Source organism: Zea mays, chromosome 7, assembly GCF_902167145.1.
Source record: "Zea mays cultivar B73 chromosome 7, Zm-B73-REFERENCE-NAM-5.0, whole genome shotgun sequence".
In the NCBI taxonomy this organism is placed as follows: Eukaryota; Viridiplantae; Streptophyta; class Magnoliopsida; order Poales; family Poaceae; genus Zea; species Zea mays.
In genome coordinates, this window is record NC_050102.1 from 148,340,251 (window position 1) to 148,360,872 (window position 20,622).

Genomic DNA, 20,622 nt, shown 5'->3' on the forward strand with positions numbered 1-20,622 from the left:
CGGAGGAGAGCTAGCGCCCTAAGTACATGCCATCGTGGCAACCGGAGAGGTTTTGGCACCCGGTTCATGTGATGTCGTGGCCGTCGGAGGAGCGCTGGAGCCTGGCGGAAGGACAGCTGTCGGGGCTGTCGAGTCCTTGCTGACGTCCTCTTGCTTCCGTAAGGGGGCTGAGAGCCGCCATCGTCATAGAGCGTGCGGGGCGCCATCATTACTTGTCTGGCGGAGCGAGCCAGATGGGACGCCGGTCTTGTTCCCCGTAGCCTGAGTCAGCTTGGGGTAGGGTAATGATGGCGCCTCCTGTTGACGTGGTCGGTCCGTGCCCTGGGTTGGACGATGTGGAGGCTCCTCCGAGGTCGAGGTCGAGTCCGAGCCCCTGGGTCGGGCGAGGCGGAGACCGTCGGCTGAGGCCAGGGCTGAGTCCGAGCCCTGGGGTCGGGCGAAGCGGAGTTCGTCGTCTTCCGGGGCTGAGCCCGAGTCCGAGCCCTGGGGTCGGGCGAAGCGGAGTTCGTCGTCTTCCGGGGCTGAGCCCGAGTCCGAGCCCTGGGGTCGGGCGAAGCGGAGTTCGTTGTCTTCTGGGGCTGAGCCCGAGTCCGAGCCCTGGGGTCGGGCGAAGCGGAGTTCGTCGTCTTCCGGGGCTGAGCCCGAGTCCGAGCCCTGGGGTCGGGCGAAGCGGAGTTCGTCGTCTTCTGGGGCTGAGGCCGAGTCCGAGCCCTGGGGTCGGGCGAAGCGGAGTTCGTCGTCTTCCGGGGCTGAGCCCGAGTCCGAGCCCTGGGGTCGGGCGAAGCGGAGTTCGTCGTCTTCCGGGGCTGAGCCCGAGTCCGAGCCCTGGGGTCGGGCGAAGCAGAGTTCGTCGTCTTCTGGGGCTGAGCCCGAGTCCGAGCCCTGGGGTCGGGCGAAGCGGAGTTCGTCGTCTTCCGGGGCTGAGCCCGAGTCCGAGCCCTGGGGTCGGGCGAAGCGGAGTTTCCTATGGCGCCTGAGGCCGGGCCTGGCTGCTGTCAGCCTCACTCTGTCGAGTGGCTCAGCAGTCGGTGCGGCGCAGGCGGCGCTGTCCTCTTGTCAGACCGGTCAGTGGAGCGGCGAAGTGACTGCGGTCACTTCGGCTCTGTCGACTGGAAGGCGCGCGTCAGGACAAAGGTGTCAGGCCACCTTTGCATTAAATGCCCCTGCGATTTGGTCGGTTGGCGTGACGATTTGGCCAAGGTTGCTTCTTGGTGAAGACTGGGCCTCGGGCGAGCCGAAGGTGTGTCCGTTGCTGGAGGGGGCCTCGGGCGAGACGTAGATCCTCCGGGGTCGGTTGCCCTTGCCCGAGGCTGGGCTCGGGCGAGGCGTGATCGCGTCCCTCGAATGGACCGATCCTTGACTTAGTCGCACCCATCAGGCTTTTGCAGCTTTGTGCTGATGGAGGTTACCAGCTGAGATTTAGGAGCCTTGAGGGTACCCCTAATTATGGTCCCCGACAAGAGCTCTATTGAATGATCACCCTATTGGTTTGAAAAGCCGGTGACTTGCATCAGGCTTAGTTCGGGAATAAAATGACTTGTGAGATCTATTGTGTCCCAAAGGGTGCTGGCAGTGCATATGCTCTTGATTCGTCAACCTCCACCAAAAGGCAAGGGGCATATGTTGAGCACAAAAAATGTCTCGGCAGATGATCTGGCCCTGAGGCCGGACGGTTCGCGGTCCGGATTGTCCGCCATAGCGACACGGACCGTCCGCACGTGCGCAGAATCAGTTAGGGTTCCGGATTTCTTGCGGGATTAACTCGATAACCGACTTGTAACGTGTCCAGGCCTTGCCTTTTATTTAGATGAAGGGCTCTGGCCGATTAACCCACCCCCAATCGATCCAATCAACTCTACTTATCGTTTTTACCTTATGCATTAGGAGTAGCTCTAGTTTAGCCTCCCTCTACCTCGAATCTTCACCTCTCTTCGGCTCTACGTCGACTAGAGGTGTCTTGGGTGGCCTGCCGACGCCAAGACACACCCTAGGATCTCTCCTCTCCGGCGGGGTCCCTCCTGGGAGGCGAGATCTAGGTCTGCTACGAAGAGGACGACCCTCTGCGCCATTGCGGACCGTTCGGACGTACGCAGAGGAGGAGACGCTCCTGCGCCCAGGTCGCGGACTGTCCGACCCTGTGTCGCGAACCGTCCGCGCCTCTGCAGATAGCACCACCAGGCGGTTCGTTCCAGTGTTTGGCGCCCAGATTGACGATAACAGTTACATTCACATTAGTGACCAAATGATGACTTGTGTTACAATTCAAGTCATGCACAACAACTATACATCTCTACTAGAGATCAGAAAAAAGCAAGTTCACTGTTGAGACTTGCTTCAGAACCAACGGACTTGGCGAAATAGCATGGAAAAGCAAGATGATTGGGAGTAGGGATGGAAACGGTCGGTAAACACTAAAACCATTTCCGTATTCATATTTTTTTATCGGAAATGAAATTGGAAACGGTAAACCTGGAAACAGGAACAATACCGGTATTTCGGAAACATCGGAAACCAAATGGGGCCTAAGAGTTAGTCTTCTCTCTGGACAACCTTCAATTTTCATGTGCACCCTTCAGTTCTGGCCTTCTTTTCTGCGGCAGTTTCTTCTGAAGTGGGCAATGGCAGGAATACTCTATTTTGGACAGATATATGGTTAAATGGCCAAAGCCTACAACAGTTGGCACCTCATCTTGTCAGGTTGGTATCTTCAAGGGCTAAGAAAAGGACTGTTCAGGATGCCCTCACTACTGGAAGCTGGGTACAGGACATTAGAGGGGCTATTACTGTTAATGTGTTGTCTGATTTTTTTAAAGTCTGGGACCTCGCTGCCAGCTGGATTTTGCACCCGGAACAGGAGGATAAGCATATATGGTTGCTCTCTAGCTCAGGAAGTCGGCTTATGATGGTTTCTTTATTGGCTCAACAACCTTTAGGTCATGGAGGAGGATTTGGAAGAGTTGGGCTCCTGGAAAATGTAAATTCTTCATGTGGCTTGTGGCGCACGGCCGATGCTGGACCGCTGACCGGCTGGCAAGGAAAGGCCTGCCTCACCCTCAAAGATGTTTGTTATGTGACCAGGAGGAAGAAACTATGAATCATCTGCTAGTTTCCTGTGTATTCTCAAGGGAAGTCTGGTTTAATATCCTGAAAACGGTCGGTTTGCAGCACCTCTCTCCCAGTCTCAATTCTACTTCCTTTGATGTTTGGTGGGAGGAAGTAAGCATGACCCTTATTAGCCCCTCCAATAAGAAGCTGCGCAAGGGGCTGAACTCCCTTATCATATTAGGAGCTTGGGCCATTTGGATTCATCGCAATCAATGTGTCTTCAACGGAGAGCAGCCTAGGGCTAGCAAGGTCATAAATTGGGTCATGGATGAGTCTCATCTTTGGTGTAGGGCTGGGGCTCGCGGATTATCTGATATCCTTTTACTTCGGCATACTAATTGAGGATTTGGTCTCTAGTATGCTTAGTGTACTGGTGCTCCTGCTCATTTTCTTTTGTTGGGTGGTGTGTAGAGTTGTATGAGGTTCTTTAACACCTCACCCCATCTTTATTCTACTTAATATAATGATACGTAGCTCTCCTGCGTATTCGAGAAAAAAAAAGTCTTCTCCCTGCATGGATCATGGCCATTTTTCGTGGTATTACATTTTCAGCTCTGCATGGCTGCTTTATGAACGCTTTTATTTGGGCCAAGGCGAAGCTTATCTTGTTACATTTCTTCTCTGTTTGCATCTAAATTCTTTTCGTTGACGTATCAACTGAGATGCTAATCCTGGGTTCACTTTTGTATAGTTTGTCAGTTAATTGTTATTTTTGTATAAACTGAGATGCCTACCCCAATTTGCTCGAGACTAAAAGCCTTTGTTTTTGTTGTTGTAGGCAGACCATGTGATCTCTGTGATGTGCTGAAGGATTTAGTTGCAGGAGCATTACCACTTGCTTATAAGCAGCAGCGCACATTAGATTTAACAGAAATTTCACATCCACTTCATGTTGCTGTTGAGGAATCTGCTTTAAGAAAAGCCTTGAGTAATCTGATTGAGGGAGCGCTCCTACGTACACAGCATGGTGGAGTAGTTCAAATATGTGCAGTCGAAGCACCTGCAGGAGGCGCTCTCGTGGTCATCGATGATGATGGGCCTGATATGCAATACATGGTAAGAGAATACACATTTTAGTGGTAATACAGTACACTCGTTCTTTCCATAGTAAACCTAAAACTTGTGAAGAATAAATGCACATTCTTGATTGACATATTGATCAGGGATGAAAGTGGAAATAGAAAATCCTGTTTACTGGGGCTATTTAGTAAATTCTTGTGAAGAACAAGTGGAAGTGGAAATTTGGATGTCTTAGTTTCAAGCTATTTAATGACCCTCATGTATTCACAGTGTCTGTTCATTGCTAACAACTGATTAAATTTTCCAAATCTCCTTTATTTGTCCCTTGCAGACTCAGATGCGCTCCCTGGCCCCATTTGGATCAGACCTTGCAGATGGTATGCTCGAAGATAACATGACGTGGAACTTCATCGCGGGATTAACGGTCGCACGTGAGCTACTTGAGGAATATGGATGCGTCCTGCGTGTGATATCACCTCGAAGGACTGATGCGGTTATAGGCACCGGAGGGAGTCGTGTTGAGATATGGTTGCCATCTTTTCAGACACAAGCAGCCAAGACTAGTCAAGAAGTGTAGTTTACATCTGAGGAAGCGAGGCATGCTTCGTTTTCCCGTACGTTTTGAAATCTGTAGATATTGGCTTACCGGAATGTTACTGTACCAGTAACATCTCATATGTTGAATTTGCAAAATTACAGGACGTGCGCAAATGATTGTGATGGTGATGTTGCATTGCTGATGCTCCTTTTGCTACTTCATTTCTACTTCCATTGTCTCATTGCTGATGCTCCTTTTACAATATAAATGGTCGAATATGTGTGTGTGTTTTCTTCATCCTGCATTCCTGCTGATCCAAACCAACTGACACCTCACCATTGCAAACCCACCATCAGAAGCTATCAACAAACAAAAACGCCATCATCTGACCATTAGCAGCCAAATCCCCATTCAGCAAAACCATGTCTTGGTCGTTTCTTGGCGTCAGACGCTTTGTTCCCTTGTCAGCTGCGTTCACCGTCCGACGTGGACGCTCTGCTCGGTGGGTGATCCAGGAGAGAAGGGCACGAACACGTGACCGCCAAACATAGGCCGCATCAGCGCGTCATCGACCTTGCGCCAGTAGTAGTGCACCGTGTGAGTCGGCTTGCTGAGGAGGCTGGACGGCCTCACAATATGTGCCATGGTTCGAGCCTGCATGCTTGTCAGGAAAGGTGAGAGGAATAGGACTTGAGTGAGGACGGCTCGGAGGTGGTTGTGTTGAGCAGACAGATCAATGGCTTCGTCATCATCCGAACACCTGATGGTCATTGCAAAAATGTTAGATACATTCAAATTGTCAAGCTGGTGAAAAAAAAACGAAACGTTTATAGTAAATTTTCATAGGTTTGTCAGATCTCCATCAATTAAGTGGATTTTTATGGTGGCAATTAAAGTTGTTTAGTCCCTGCTACATACTGCTTTGAATAAATTATCTTCATTGGATAAATGATCTTCAGCCTCTTTATGATAGTCAGAAAAGACATCAACTATTTTTCCAATAAAAAAATCATGAACAACACACAATTGTGGAGACTTCTTTTGTTCTAAAAGTACAAAATGCCAGCACAATACAAAACCATCGGAAATCTATTGTTCTAGAATTATCATGTTGTCATCCTGTATAGATAAAAAGTGGTTAGATTTTTTGTTCCAGGTCTTTTTTTTGTGTTAGGGCTAGTTTGGGAACCCCAATTTTTAAAGAGATTTTCATTTTTCTAAGGGCTAGTTTGGGAACACCGTTTTCTCAAGAGATTCCAATTTTTCCAAGGGAAATTAGTTTATTTTTCCTTTGAAAAAATTAGAATACCTTGGGAAAACGATGTTCCCAAACTAGCCTAAGGAAATTACTTTATTTTTTCATGGAAAATAACAAACCCTTAGAAAATTGGGTTCTCAAACTAGCCCTTAGATTTATTTTTAAAGCCCATCTAAGGGATGAGACATAAAGTGGATAGAATTCTATGGTGAAAGGTATTTTACAATTCCTTCACTCTTTTATAGTATACTAGGTAGGTGCCCGTGCGTTGCCACGGTTTCTATTACATAGTTAAGCCTAGCGCATGCGGTCAGCGGCCACACACAGTGCGGCAGCAACCAAATTGACAAGAGTATAAGCCCAAAACAAACAAAAACTGAGAGATCCTGGAAAAGAAACAATTATCATAAGTTGTGTTGCCATGCTAGGTTGGCTGTCGTGTTGAGCCTCATATGCTAGAAAATTGACAGTCAAAGAATCTGCCAATCCACTATAAGCAGGAAACACATGTCCAGCCAAAACAGATCACATTACAAACATGACCAGTTCTTCACAAAAAACTGACAGCTTGTTTTTTTGTTGCACACATTACAGTATGGCTAAAAGAGTGGGCCAAGCAATTCCTCATGAAGCCAATGTTATTGCGAAGTCAGAAATAGAATCAAACTCATATGTAAGACATCCCAGGTGATGGCATCAGTTCTTAAGTTTCTTCTGAAGGAAGCACACCAGAACAACCCGAGCTTCCACAAAAGCATGGCAAACCCTTGGGCCTAACCCTAGCATCACCGTAATTGAAGGTGAGCTCTTCTCCCTCCAAGATATCCCTGGCAGCAAAGCAAAGAAGCAGAGCCTTGGGAGCAACAAACCAGAGCTCCTCACCAGCACTGGATGCAGGTTGCCTCCATCACATGAATGGTTGATAAAGCGAGCCACATTTCCCACTCTGGTTGCATCAATGTTGACTCTTAAGCATGCTTTACCAGAAGGGAGGTGCTCTCTTATGCGTGATAGAGCTTGCCACCAGAGGCAAGTTCATCATACACCTTGTGCCATCTTCGCGCTTTTTCAGTTGTCAAAAACTCACCTACAGTTTAAATACAAAGATTACCACAAAAGAAAGCAACAGTGACTATAGGTTCGTTGACCTGAAACTGTGGGGAACAAAACAAAAATAATGTAATTTTTTTAAAGACAACATGTATTAGTTAAAGTTTCCAAATAATACCAACAATCACTAATATTATATTTTCAAATATCAGCACATAATGCATTCAATATATATATATATATATATATATATATATATATATATATCAGCACACAAGCTCAGCACAGAGCACACTATTCTGAATATTAACTGATCTAGTCATAAAGCACCTCTTATATAACTGTATGAGCCAAACATAAGAATGCCAGGCTAAACAAAATCCAATCTTTTATTCTGCTGCAACCTCATAAACAGATGACAATTAGCTATCTGGGTCTAAACAAATCCTTGGTACTGGCAGAAAATTTAAAGAACTTCCCAAGTGGAAAAAACGTGTTTGATCTTGAAAATCTATGTATCTGACGTGGATAGCTTTAGCTTATATCTGGAAGTCTCATGCTTCATGACTACACTACAACTGGTATTTTCTTGTAGCTGGCAAAATGAACTTACATCACGAATACAAAGAATTAGCATCCCCTACAACTCTGAACTTGTTGTTGTCAGAAGCTCTCTCAACTCCCTGAGGATCTAGTAGTAGCCAGCTAACAATTAGCTATCTAGGTCTAAACAGATCTGCTACTGGCAGAAAATTTAAACAACTTCCCAAGTGGAAAAAACGTGTTTGATCTTGAAAACAGATGAAGGGGCAAGGAGTTAAACTATTCCACGAGCTAATCTCCTAACTGGATCTTTTGGATAGAATGTGGCACAAAACTAATCATAAACGTCAATGTACTATCAGTTTTCTGTTTAGAGCTGACGCGCCGAAACTCTATTACCACATTAACATTGGTCTGAACTCCCTGAGGATAAACTACTCAGCAAGTCAACAACAGCTTACACTGAAAAAAGGCATGATTCTTGTAGTCCTTTTTGCAAAGGGCACAAGGCTAAAAACTGTACCGGACTGCAATTGTATTTTACATGAATCCTTATGTCTAACAGAAATCTTGGACTTAAACAACATAGAAAAATTTGACGATTGTTAGCTCACGTCCTAGAGTAATAACTGCTATTATTATCACCCACTACCTTTAAGGAATCAATTATCCAAGTCAGTAGCCAATCGGACTCCACCCATACCCACTCATAAGTCACAAGACGTTAGCGGTAGAACACAAATGCCCTCGTGCTTTCATGAAAAAAACAATATGCATACTAATTAGGAGTCCAACATGAGACTTACAGTAGGCTTTTTTCTGATTCAAGGCCATAAAGAGTGAGGAATGGTTTTGCAAGGTTTTCTTCAGCAGTGTCAACATATATAAACATTATCTGCAATGCCGTGGAAAAAACATGTTTAACCAAAATAGTCATCCAGGTGATGTGATTATGGTAAGAAACAAAATAAAAACACCAATATGTTGGCACCTTTGTCTTGAATGCTCTGCCTATTTCTTCAACCATAGATTCCAGATCTTCAAAATCATAAGCCTCTGCAAAGGTGAAGATCTAGAACAAATTTGTAAGAGAATAAATTTAACTGTACCTCCACTACTAGAAAACCCCCCTTGTATGTACGTTTTAGTTGTAGCGCACACAAAAGCGTCTCTACGGCGGTACATAAAGACGTTATTTGAAACAATTTTAAGAACGCATCAAAATGTTACGGTATTTGACACGCTTTCAACGTGAAGAGATACCTAAACACAATTTTTAACACGCTATTAAAATCGTATTAGAATGACACGAAATTAGACACGCTTTCAATCGTCAGTAACCTATAGACACGTTGCAAAACACGTATTAAAATCGTCTATAGGAACCTTAAGACGCTTTTTGATATGCAATTAAAACGTATAAAAATGGCATAGTTAGACATGCTTTCAATACGTGACTAACATGAAGATACGTCATAAAGCGCATCGAATAACCGTTATTAGCCACATAGAGATGTTTTTTATGTGATAACGAAATATCTCTAGTTGATATGAAATTAGATACGCTTTTAACCGTTACTACTTGAAGACACGTTTTAATGTGTATTAGCAATTTATCCTTAACCATGTAGAGATGTTTTTGGTGTAAAATTTAAAACATGTAACCTACGACCGAGGTATATTAGTCACCATAGTTGTTGTGTGGTATATCTTCCACTAGAGCTAACGTGACATATATTATAGGAGGCTAAAACAATATAATGTTAACATTAATTGTGTTTAGCTAGTGTATGTTGTATAGGTCTAATAAAGGCATAATAATAATAATAATAATAATAATAATAATAATAAAAATTAGAAAAAAAATATGGTCATGCCCACTTGAAATGGGAAAAAGTATGGTCACTCACTCGATAATAATAAATAGAAAAAGCGCCTGATTTGGGCACACTCATAACCAGAAAACATCAAAGCTAAGAATAATTAAATAAGCCATGTTACAAGTCTCATGGATTGTACGTAGTATTTAATCAAATAGAAAAATTTGTACACTAAACAACATTAACCCAACAAGTTGGCACCTCCTATCTAAAGTAACACATATTAGTTCATTCTGATTCACAGTGCAAGTAAAAAACCCACAATATTCTTTTATAGCATTAGATGACCAGAAAACCTAAGCCTTGTCTAACTTTCTTCATCGAGTTATACACCCATGTCAAAATTATCTCTTGGGCTAACTCTCACCACAGTGTTCCATGGTTCAGCTTTTGGGTTTTGGACATAAAAGACTTGCTGAATTTGTGATGAAAATACAAAAGGATCATCATCTAGTTTATCACCAGTGTGTATTTTCCGAGAAAAATTCACATGACTGTATCCGAACTCATCTCGTCGCAACCCAGCTTTATGATGAACATCATACCATTCACACTTGAAAAGCACTACCTTGTAGTTTGCATATGACAATTCAACTATATCTAATAATCTGCCAAAATAATTAACCCCATCATCAGCAATGTTGACCACACCACTGTTTTGTGTCAACCGTGCAGCCTCACAACTCAAAGTGTGGAACCTCAAACCATTAATAATGTAACCATTGTATGTCACTCCATATCTGTTTGGTTTTGCAGCCAAAGCTCGGACCTTTGTCGTGATCCCTGTTCCATCGCCTAATATAACCTGTATATAAGGAAAAACGCTCACGTACATTTCTTTTATTAGTTCTATGCCAAATTTGCAATAATTTTAGATGTACATACCTTTTGCTCCAACCAGTCAGGAAAGTGTTGATCCATCAAATTCTGAATGGAGGAAGGTGTTAGATTAATTGAGGGATGTAATTTTCTTTTCTCCTCATCCAAGAATTCTCTACAACAATAGTATCAGTGTCATGTCAGCAAATAGCAGTAAAAAATAAATACAGGTTACTGGTTATAATAAATGTGATGTTGTGTGTTTTAGAAATACTGAACGCACCTGCGGAAATCTTCAAGTTCATCACAATGCCGCAACACATATCGATGAGCCTGAACAAGAAGCTGCTTATCAAGGTTGACGACAGTACTCTTTCCAATAGGTTCACCAGCAGTATCAAACAAATACATGTTTGCTATTTCATCAGATGGTCCAGGATTTCTAGATGGCCTTGTAAAACGTGTAGTTCCTTCTATAAATCTGGAACAAAAGGTCAAGCACTCCTCCATGCAATATCCTTCAGCTATTGATCCTTCTGGTTGAGCTTTATTCTTCACAAGTGCCTTCAGCTTAACAAAAAATCTAAATGCAATAATTGACACATGTAAGTTAAAACTGAATTATTGATTATCATTGTGCAAATTAATTAAAGTTGACTACATACCTCTCCATGGGGTACATCCACCGGTACTGCACCGGACCTCCTAGTTTAACTTCTTCCACCAAGTGCACCATCAAATGCACACTTACAGTAAAGAATGATGGCAGGAAAATTCTCTCCATATCACAAAGTGTCATCACAATACTGTCTTGAAGCTGCTCCAGCTCAGCAACATCTATGACCTTGGAGCACAACTTCTTGAAGAAGTTAGATAACTGAACAACTACTTTCATGACATCCTTGCTAGGGTAACAAGACTGCAGTGCCACTGGAAGAATGTCATGCAGTAAAATATGATTGTCATGACTCTTTAATCCAGTCAATGTACAATCTTTCATATTTACACACCTAGATATATTTGATGCATACCCATCTGGAGTCCTGAGGTTCTGAATTACTGAGCAAAAAATCTCTTTTTGGTCTTTAGACATAGTAAAAGGTGCATCAGGAGTTGTTTGCTTTCCTTGAGCATCTACAACAGGATGAAGATCCTCTCGAATTCCAAGTTCAACTAAATCTAGTCGGGCATTCAGATCATCCTTTGTTTTATGACAAATATTCAATAGAGTGGCGATAAAGTTGTCACACACATTTTTTTCTAAGTGCATTACATCTAGATTGTGTCTTAGTTTGTTGTGTTCCCAATATGGTAGTTGAAAGAAAATTGACCTCTTTTTCAGCCAATCTTCTGGTTTCTTCTCCACTTTACCACAACCCCCATCTAATTCCTTCTTTTCTCCTAGTCTTGTACGCTTGCGTTTCTGACCACTTTTATCTTCGACTTTATTATTCTTGCCTTTCTTCTTACCCACCTTGGATGTTCTCTCCCCTTTCCCTAACACGAACTCTTTGCCTTCCAACATTTTCAAAACTGTAGTTCCACTCATTTTTTCAGGTGAAAGTCCAGTCTCTACCAAGCCATCAAATTGCATCCTTTGCCTTCGGTATTTGTGATTTATTGGCAGCCAACGACGATGTCCCATATAGCACATCTTTTTACCTTTCTTCAGGTGAAATGATTTTGTAGCTGGACCACAAGAAGGACATGCATATCTACCGCTCGTGGTCCATCCATATAGGTAAGCTAGTGCAGGAAAATCATTTATAGTCCACAATAATGCAGCTCGAAGAGTAAAATTCTTTTCTGAGGAGGCATCTGGTGTTCTATCTATTCCCGCCCACAAAAGTAATAGTTCATCGATAAGGGGCTGCAAATATACATCTACATCATTACCTGGAGAATTTGGTCCAGGTATGATCATTGACAAAATTAAAGATGTTTGCTTCATGCAGATCCAAGGTGGAAGGTTGTAGGGAACAAGCATTACTGGCCATGTACTGTGCTTTAAATTCTTGTTCCCAAAAGGGTTAAATCCATCACTAGCTAGACCAAGGCGTACATTACGAGCATCTTCTTTAAAGTCAGGATATCTACGATCAAAGTCTTTCCAAGCATCACCATCTGCTGGGTGGCGTAGTTTTCCATCCTTTGTTCGCCCCTCATCATGCCAACGCATGTCATCTGAAGTTTTGGTAGATGAAAATAACCTTTGGATCCTAGGAATCAATGGAAAGTAACGCAACACTTTGGCTGGTTTCCTTTTCCCCTTAGATTTCACTACAGAGGCATTTGAATCCTTCTTATCAACTTTCCAACGAGAGCTCTCACACACGTGACAAAAATCTTGTTTAGCAAAATCACCTCGAAAAAGAATGCAATCTTTGGGGCAAGAATGGATTCTCTCATAATCAAGACCTAAGTCACAGATGATTTTCTTTGCTTCATAGTATGTCTTGGGTAGATTAGCTCCAGGAATACCAGATAGCAGATCCATTAGTCCTGTAAATGATTCTTGTGACCAACCATGTAAGCACTTCAAGTGATATAAGTGGACTAAAAATGACAGCCTAGAATATTTACACCCAGAAGAAAATATTCTTGCATCTGCATCCTTCAATAAGCTTGAATATATATTCTGTTGCCTCCCCAAAGTATCTCCTTCCGCTAGATTCACATTATCCTCAGTGGCATTATGTTCCACATCTACAGATCCAGACTGAATATCATCTGCTTCAGCACCAATTATACTTGCAGCCCTTCCAAATGCAGCCTGCAAGAGTTCTTGCATGTCATCCAATCTTCCATCCTGGCGGTGTCGTATTGGACCTGAATTAGTCAAATTTGCACTGATATTTGGTACATCAGCAAGTTCTATAGATGGACTGTCATATTTTTCACCATGATGAACCCAGATAGTATAACCTTTAATAATACCATCACATCTCAGATGTGTCCTGACCTCATCACAGCTGTGGTTGTATCTATTTTTGCAGTTTATGCATGGACAAAGTATCTCGCTACCTTGTGGAAGGTCCCGGTAAGCAAATGCTAAAAACTCCTCAACACCATTTTTGTATGCAGTGTCCAATCTTGATTCTTTCATCCAACTTCGATCCATCAATCTTTATATTATGACCTATTAAAGTTGAATAAAACCCATAAGCATTTATCCAAACCAGTTTAATTTATCTGTCCAAATCCTTACTAGCAATCTGTCAACAACTCCAATCGAAACACAAATTTACCAGAGGGACAGAGAAGGCAGTCAGCAGCACCTCAGCGGTCACTGGTCAGCCGGTTAGCCGTTCAGAGCCTTGGACAGTCGGACCTCAGCAAGCGACGCTCGGGCCTCAGCAAGCCTCAGCTGCTGGTGGGCCTAAACCGTGACAACACCTAATCCTGTTCCGCGGTTCAGCAAGCCTCAATTGCGTGTTCAGCGGTACCTGTTCCGCGGTTTGCCCAACAGACAAGGATACGCTCAATTGCGCAAGGATATGCTCCATTTTATAACCAACCGGTGGTCTATGTGGGGAGGAGACAGCGGTTTCCGAGTCCTTCCTCTTCCCTAATTAGTTCCGTGTTTCCCTCGATTCGCATAGGTCCGATTCGCCAGCGCCAGCGGTTTCCCTCGCATAGGTCCGATTCGCCAGCGGTTTCCCTCGATTCGCCGGCGGCGCCACAGCAAGGTGATGCCTCCTCCTTCCTCTTCCCTAATTAGTTCCGTGTTTCCGTGTATGGTGCCGTCGGGGAGGGTGCCGTGTTTCCCTGTATGGTCTCCGCCGCGAACTTCCCCCACGGCCGCTGCCTCACCCGCGGTAGTGCTCCCCCCTGGACACCGGCGGCTCCACGCTCCCGTGCAGGAGGCCCCTGTGCCTCGCCACATGGTCTTGCAGCCGCCGCACAAGCCATCGTCCTCCCCGCCGCGAACTTCCCCCACGGCCGCTGCCTCACCCGCGGTAGTGCTCCCCCCTGGACACCGGCGGCTCCACGCTCCCGTGCAGGAGGCCCCTGTGCCTCGCCACATGGTCTTGCAGCCGCCGCACGAGCCATCGTCCTCCCCGTCGCTGCCCAGGACCTCCGCGACACACAGATTTCTTCATCCCGCACGAGCCGTCTTCCTCCGCGACGCTCTATTTCGGCACTCTATTCCTTTAATGTACATACCATTTATAAATATTTGCTGATTGCTAGGGTTGCTGTGTTGGGTCCCCGATCCCGGCGACCGACTTCTCAGAAAGCAGCGGCGGCGAAGGGCGTGTTGTGCTCCTGAAAAACCCTCAGGTATGGATTCTCAGATTTGGGGAAAAGCACTTTGCTGCTGTGCAACTGCCGCAGCTATTTCTGCACTCTATTCGTTTATTAAAGAAGTGGGGATTACATGGTCAGTATATCGGCAAGTTGATCATCATTCCCCACATGATCTACACTTACCATACCTTGTTCGATGCAATCTCGAATGTAATGGTAACGAGTATCAATGTGCTTGCTTCTATCGTGAAACACCGGGTTCTTGCTCAGTTATATTGCTGACTGATTGTCAATAAATAAACTGAATTTCTGCATATTTTCCTTTAATATATCCGCTAGTAGCATACTCAGCCACACTCCCTAACATACACCCATATTCAGTTTACATACCTCACTATATTCAGTTTAAGCAGATTTCTACATACAACATTTTATTAAGTTAAGAGACTTCACCTTATGCATCATGGCCTTATAGTAGCTTCTTTATACAACAGTTATTTTGAAACTGTTGTTGTTGACCTTTTAGTTACTATAGGTTGAGATTGAGCCAAGAAGCTAAAAAACATTAGGATTAAATAAACCAATTATTTAAAGAGAAACTCTGGATATATATGGACCTTCCAAAGTGTTTTGAAGTCAGTACCAAGTATTAATACAAGTTGCTCCTCCACCTGCAATTTCTGCTTGTTCTGAAGGCTGTATTGAACCTGTCCATAATCTGATATGTGTTTGCCTATTTTGTTTATGAAAATTATAGAATGAAATGTTTGTTTCTTGCCTACATTTTGGATAATGAAATTCCTAATTTCTAATCTTAGCTCTTAACTGAGAATGCAATTTCACAAGGCAACTAACATGCTCATCTTTTATTTTCTTGATCTCCTATATGTAATAAGCAGAATCAATCATGACCAGAGGACTTCGAAGATTAAAGAATTTGAACATTGATGGAGATGGTGCAGAAGCTGCTCAGGAGGAGCACGAAAATGTGGTAGATAATGAGAACAATGAAAGTTTACTGTCCCCTCCTGATGTTGATGGTTTATTAGTCCGCCTGCCACACCAACCTCGAAGTCCAATTAAGATCATATGTAAGTTTCAGGTTTGTTCTTGTATATCTTGGTACAATGTGAAATCTTACATTTTCATATATGCAGGGCCAAATGGAGAGGTTAGACAGATTATAGGGGAATTCACACTTTCAAATTTACTAGCATTACAAGGAGGAAAGGTAATTGTAGAGACAGATGAAAATGGTGTCCCAAATGAAAGGTCAGCCTCCATTCTTGGGCAGCACCTTGGCCATGTAGCAGAAAGCCCAACCTTAGCCCCTTTAGACATCCCAAGATTTGACAATAGCAGGTTTAATTCACACAAGGAACAAATAATAAGGGATGTTGAGGTAATTTTTTGTTATCGGTGCAAGCATGTACCTTCATTTTTTATATATGTACTAACATTTACCTTCCTGTATGTAGCTAAAGTTTGCCTTCCCAAGGCAAACCATACATCTTACAAGGGACTGGATCCTAAGGACAGTTAATAATAGGTGGCGAGCGTACAAATCTAAGTTGAAGAAACAATACTTCAATCGTGACGAGAGAACTCTAGAAGAAATCCTAAGAGAGAAGCCACTAACGACTAATGAACATCAATGGAGATCTCTAGTTGGAATTTGGTGCCAAGAGCAACATAAGGTGCCATCTATTTACTCAACACGTTTATATCAATTTTTAATCAAGGAATGTTACATTATTGCTTAATCATTGCCTGTCTTTGTAGAAATTATGTTCCACAAACTCTCGTTGTGCAAAAGAACAGAAGACTGCACACACATGTGGGAGGAAAAGCCTTGCTAGATTAAAAAAAGAGATGGTGATAAATATTCATCCATATTTGTTAAATTTCACTATCATCTATCTGAGGATTGAAATGATAGCCAAATAACTAAATTATGCAGGAAACCAGAACTAAACGAAAGGTTCATAGGATAGAACTATGGGAGGCAGCTCATAAAAAGAAGAATGGTAGATACACAACAGAAAAGGCAGAGACACTGATGGTACGTACATTTTCTGGTATAAATGATTTATGCTTGATCTAAAAATCAGCTTATAGTTCCTTAACCTTCATATATACTTTGTTTCAATAGGCTGCATCTTATGAGGAATTTAAAAAAAGGAGAGGGAACAATGATGGTAATCGTCTTTCATCTAAAGATTACAATGAAGTGTTCAATGATATTGTTGCCAAGGATTTCAAAGCACGTGGGTACTATGATGATAAGTACTGGAGTCAAGTACAAGCTTTTCAAGGTTTACCGTTTGTTAATCAAACGGAGGAAGAAAGAATGTACCAAGAGAAAGTAAATGAAATTGACAATAAAATGGAATCCGTGAGTGGTCTCATGAAGCATTGGCTTACTTTTATGTCAAAAAAGTATCCAGAAGATTTAACCCCAGAAATGAGAGAAGCTTTACAAAATGAAGTAAGCTTGCATTCAACAATGGCCCCCTCCCTCTCTAGAATAAGAGCATATTTTTAACAGTATGTTGGTTCAAATATTTCAGGGTGGTGATAGTTATGACCAATGCAATGAAGATGACAAATCTGAAAATTATGCTGCCAAAGATACGAGTAGCATCCAAGAAGATTCAAATGATGACGTGACCTCTCGAACAAATGAAGTGCATGTATACTTCCTTTATTTCAATTATTAAATATCATTAGCTACTATATAATAATATTCAAGCTCTTGCTAATGGCTTGTAGAACATGGTTCATGTCGAGCAGCAGCAACAACAATCTGGCCATAGAAGTCTTGGACGAACTCAAGTCCATACATCTGCACCACATGAGCAAACACCTTCAAAGGTATGTTAGAAAGGCCTACTCAATTACCAATGCACATGTATCTTGTATTTTTTTGTATTTTGTTACCTGCTTCAAAGTTGTACACAAACAGATTTATAATTTAACTACCCGAGCTAATGCAGCTAAATGCACTGATAACATATTGACATGATTACAGAATGGCTAAATGCAACATTCACCCCCTTAATCTTGTCAACCTTCTATCTTGACGACGCCCAATTGCCTCCTAAGTTCTGAGAATTTCATCCGGCCAAGTGGCTTTGTCAGAGCGTCGGCTAACTGACCTTCAAAACTCACATGAGCCACATCTACCATCCTAAGTTCTGAACACCTTTCGCTCGAGGAGAGGAATGCGGACAACCGGCGAATAGTTTTCAGATGAAGGGGATTCACGGATCAAAAAAGCAAGGAGCTCCTCATTAGAGGACAGACCCAGCGCTCGAGGATACGGATTCGATTGACCCTCTCCATTTGCTAGCGCTTGATACGAACCCTAGAGAATGTGCTATTCCCTTTTCGCTAGCTCACATGCATGTCCTATTCCTCATTCGCTACGGATATCCTTCAGCTTCCTGCTTCCGCTTCTTCTATATCTGATTCAACCTTAGCCGAGGAGGGTTCATTTTAGTTTCATATATATGGGAAATCCTTACTTCACATTTTTACCTTGGGAAGACAGGATTTGATAAAACTCATCTTCATATATATGTATATGTATATGTAAAAGTAGTGCTTTCAATAACAAAACCTTTGCTTTGAACTGCCTGCTTTTCCAAGGATCTACACTGGGCTAACTTGAATCTGTTTACTTCACTTCTATTTGAAACTACTCCTCCCGTCTTTCTATATGATAATTTGAGATTGCTCTACCGGACCTGAGTAGTAAGTGTTGACTCATGCGAGTCACTCCTTCTCAGCTTTGACTTCTTGGCTGGCTTGATGCTCAGTCTGGCCAAGGGGATGACCCCCTTTTCTCTACTTTACTTTGTTTAGCTTTGCGAATGATACTTTTTCTTTTAAATAAAGCTTTTTCAAAATTCTATTGCAGCACTTTTGCTAGAAAAAAAGCACGCACAAAAAGCACATTTCTTCCTAGTACTTTTATTTTTCACCCACCCATAGGAAAGATACGTAGCTCGGTCAGGGCATATCCTAAAGCCATTGCCTCCAGCCAGTAGTAGTGGTAGGTAAGCATCTTAAGTTAGGGGTGAAATTGCTTTTCTGACAAGGAAAGGGATTGTAGGCAAGCCTGTATAATTTCCTCTTACCTCTTCTCTGCATTTCCATCTTTCAACATATTCCCAAGCGCTCGGTAATTTCTTGTTTCACTGCTGCCTCTAACTTATTTGGTTTAAAGCCTTCATTGTACGACTGAGGATTGGGTAGATGCTGATTCCGCGGCTCAGATTCAAATAAAACAGAACTGACCACTTTCGTCTGAATCATAATTTCCACTATGCTTCAATCTTGTTCAGAATGTTCAGCGTTTGGAGTCTCCATAAACCTGCTTACTATTCCCACTGAATAAGCTAAGTCAGGCCTGGTGTTCACCAAGTATCTCAGACTACCAACTATGCTTCTGTACCTGGTTACATCTAGTACCTGATCAGGCTTCCCAGGCAACAGCTTAACATGTTGTTCCATTGGAGTATCGGCAGGATTACACCCCTTCATACCACAACTCTCAATGATTTTGGCAGCATAGGCACTCTGGCAAATGGTAATCTCCCCAGGTCTCTGTTTAACTTCAATGCCAAGGTAATAGCTCAGCAACCCAAGATCACTCATACTGAAACTCTTCATCATCTGCTGTTTGAAGATGTGTATCTCCCTTTTGTCTGGCCCACAAATGATAAGATCATCCACATATACTCCTATCAGTAATAAAGTGACATCCTTTCCCCTTTTGTAGACAGCATGTTCTTCTCTACTTCTTCTGAACCCAAGTTTTACTAGCTCTTTGTCAAGTCTAGCATTCCAGGCTCTAGGTGCCTGCTTCAGACCATACAATGCCTTGTTCAGTTTTAGTACTTTCTTGGGAGAACTGGGATCAGTAAACCCTGGTGGCTGATGCACATACACTTCTTCAGTAAGATCTCCATTTAAAAATGCAGACTTAACATCCATGTGGTGTACCTCCCACTCACCTTGAGCTGCCAAAGCCAGGAGTAACCTCACTGTCTCCAGCCTTGCAGCAGGAGCAAAAACCTCATCATAATCAACTCCATGGATTTGTGCATACCCTTTTGCCACTAGCCTGGCTTTGTATTTTACCACCTTTCCGGTTGCATCCCTTTTTACCTTGAACACCCACTTCAGACCGATAGCCTTGTGATCTTTTGGCAGTTCTGTAACTTCCCAGGTCTCATTCTGATGAATTGACTTTATCTCTTCTTCCATGGCATTCCTCCAGCAGTCTTGTTCAATAGCTTGCTCAAAATTTTTTGGTTCATCGGCAGCCAACATGCACAGCCCACTGTACTCGAAATCTTGGATTTCTTCAGTTGAGTCAAACAAATTCGCTAGTGTTCTGTACCTCAATGGTACTCCTTCTGAAAATTGAGGACTCTGTACAGGAGGAGACACCATACCTGTAGTCTGAGATGTACTTGTCAATGGAGTGTGTGGTGAGCTGGGAACTGCATCATGTCCCACTGCACTCCCCTGGCTTGCTGAGAGATCCCCTTCAGCAGTTGGTTCAGAGGATGCTTCAATATTGCTTTCAGTTGATATTGTCGGAGTTTGGTCACAGAACTGATGGTCTACAACAAATGTTTCAGTCACCTTATCACCTGTGTTAAGCACTAAACTCTCCCAGTCCCATGGTGTGTTTTCTTCGAAAACAACATCTCTGCTAACAACCAGTTTATTTGTGACAGGATCAAAAAATCTATAGCCTTTTGAACCTGATTCATAGCCAATGAACATCATCCTTCTTGATCTGTCAGCTAACTTATTCAAACCAGGACCAGCTAGCTTTGCATGTGCTACACATCCAAAGACTTTTAGATGACCAACACTTGGTTCCTCCTCTCAACAACCCCATTTTGCTGAGGGGAATATGGAGTTGTGGTGTAGTGTTTGATTCCAAACTGACTGCAGAACACTGAAAACAGGTTTGATGTGAATTCTCCCCCTCTGTCTGTTCTCAATGCCTTCAGACTACCACCCAGTTCAACTTCTGCCCTTTGCTTGATTTTTTTGAAACAGTCTAGTGCTTGATCTTTAGTATTAAGCATCTCGACCCACATATATCTACTATGGTCATCTACTACTAAAATAAA

At 42.9% G+C, this 20,622-nt stretch overlaps 2 protein-coding genes and 1 long non-coding RNA gene across 3 annotated transcripts in view; 2 read left to right on the top strand and 1 right to left on the bottom strand.

Moving 5' to 3' along the window:
• The window catches only part of LOC100281717 (uncharacterized), a 30,119-nt gene extending 25,257 nt beyond the window's left edge, over positions 1-4,862 (top strand). The window contains exons 8-9 of the mRNA NM_001154637.1: positions 3,888-4,161; positions 4,457-4,862. Of these exons, the coding sequence (NP_001148109.1) occupies positions 3,888-4,161; positions 4,457-4,702 (520 nt within the window). The 3' untranslated portion in view covers positions 4,703-4,862. The remainder of the gene's footprint in view (positions 1-3,887; positions 4,162-4,456) is intronic.
• Positions 4,863-8,333: 3,471 nt separating this feature from the next.
• LOC103633071 (uncharacterized) lies at positions 8,334-8,588 on the bottom strand. Its single transcript, XR_556307.1, has 2 exons — positions 8,506-8,588; positions 8,334-8,409 (listed from the first exon to the last, which is right to left on the bottom strand). It is a non-coding gene; the product is annotated as an uncharacterized lncRNA (long non-coding RNA).
• A 7,692-nt stretch (positions 8,589-16,280) lies between these two features.
• LOC103633073 (uncharacterized) lies at positions 16,281-17,504 on the top strand. The gene is made up of 6 exons (XM_020541706.1): positions 16,281-16,339; positions 16,425-16,526; positions 16,617-16,952; positions 17,035-17,157; positions 17,237-17,338; positions 17,496-17,504. Exons 1-6 carry the CDS (start codon positions 16,337-16,339, stop codon positions 17,502-17,504), a joined length of 675 nt encoding a protein of 224 aa, XP_020397295.1. The 5' UTR covers positions 16,281-16,336.
• The last annotated feature ends 3,118 nt before the right edge of the window (positions 17,505-20,622 follow it).

Excerpts from the sequence above, each read along its gene's own strand:
- LOC103633073 (XM_020541706.1), top strand. Across the intron at positions 16,527-16,616 it reads AAAAGGCAGAGACACTGATG|GCTGCATCTTATGAGGAATT; the intron begins GTACGTACATTT and ends TTGTTTCAATAG. Across the intron at positions 16,953-17,034 it reads GAGAAGCTTTACAAAATGAA|GGTGGTGATAGTTATGACCA; the intron begins GTAAGCTTGCAT and ends CAAATATTTCAG.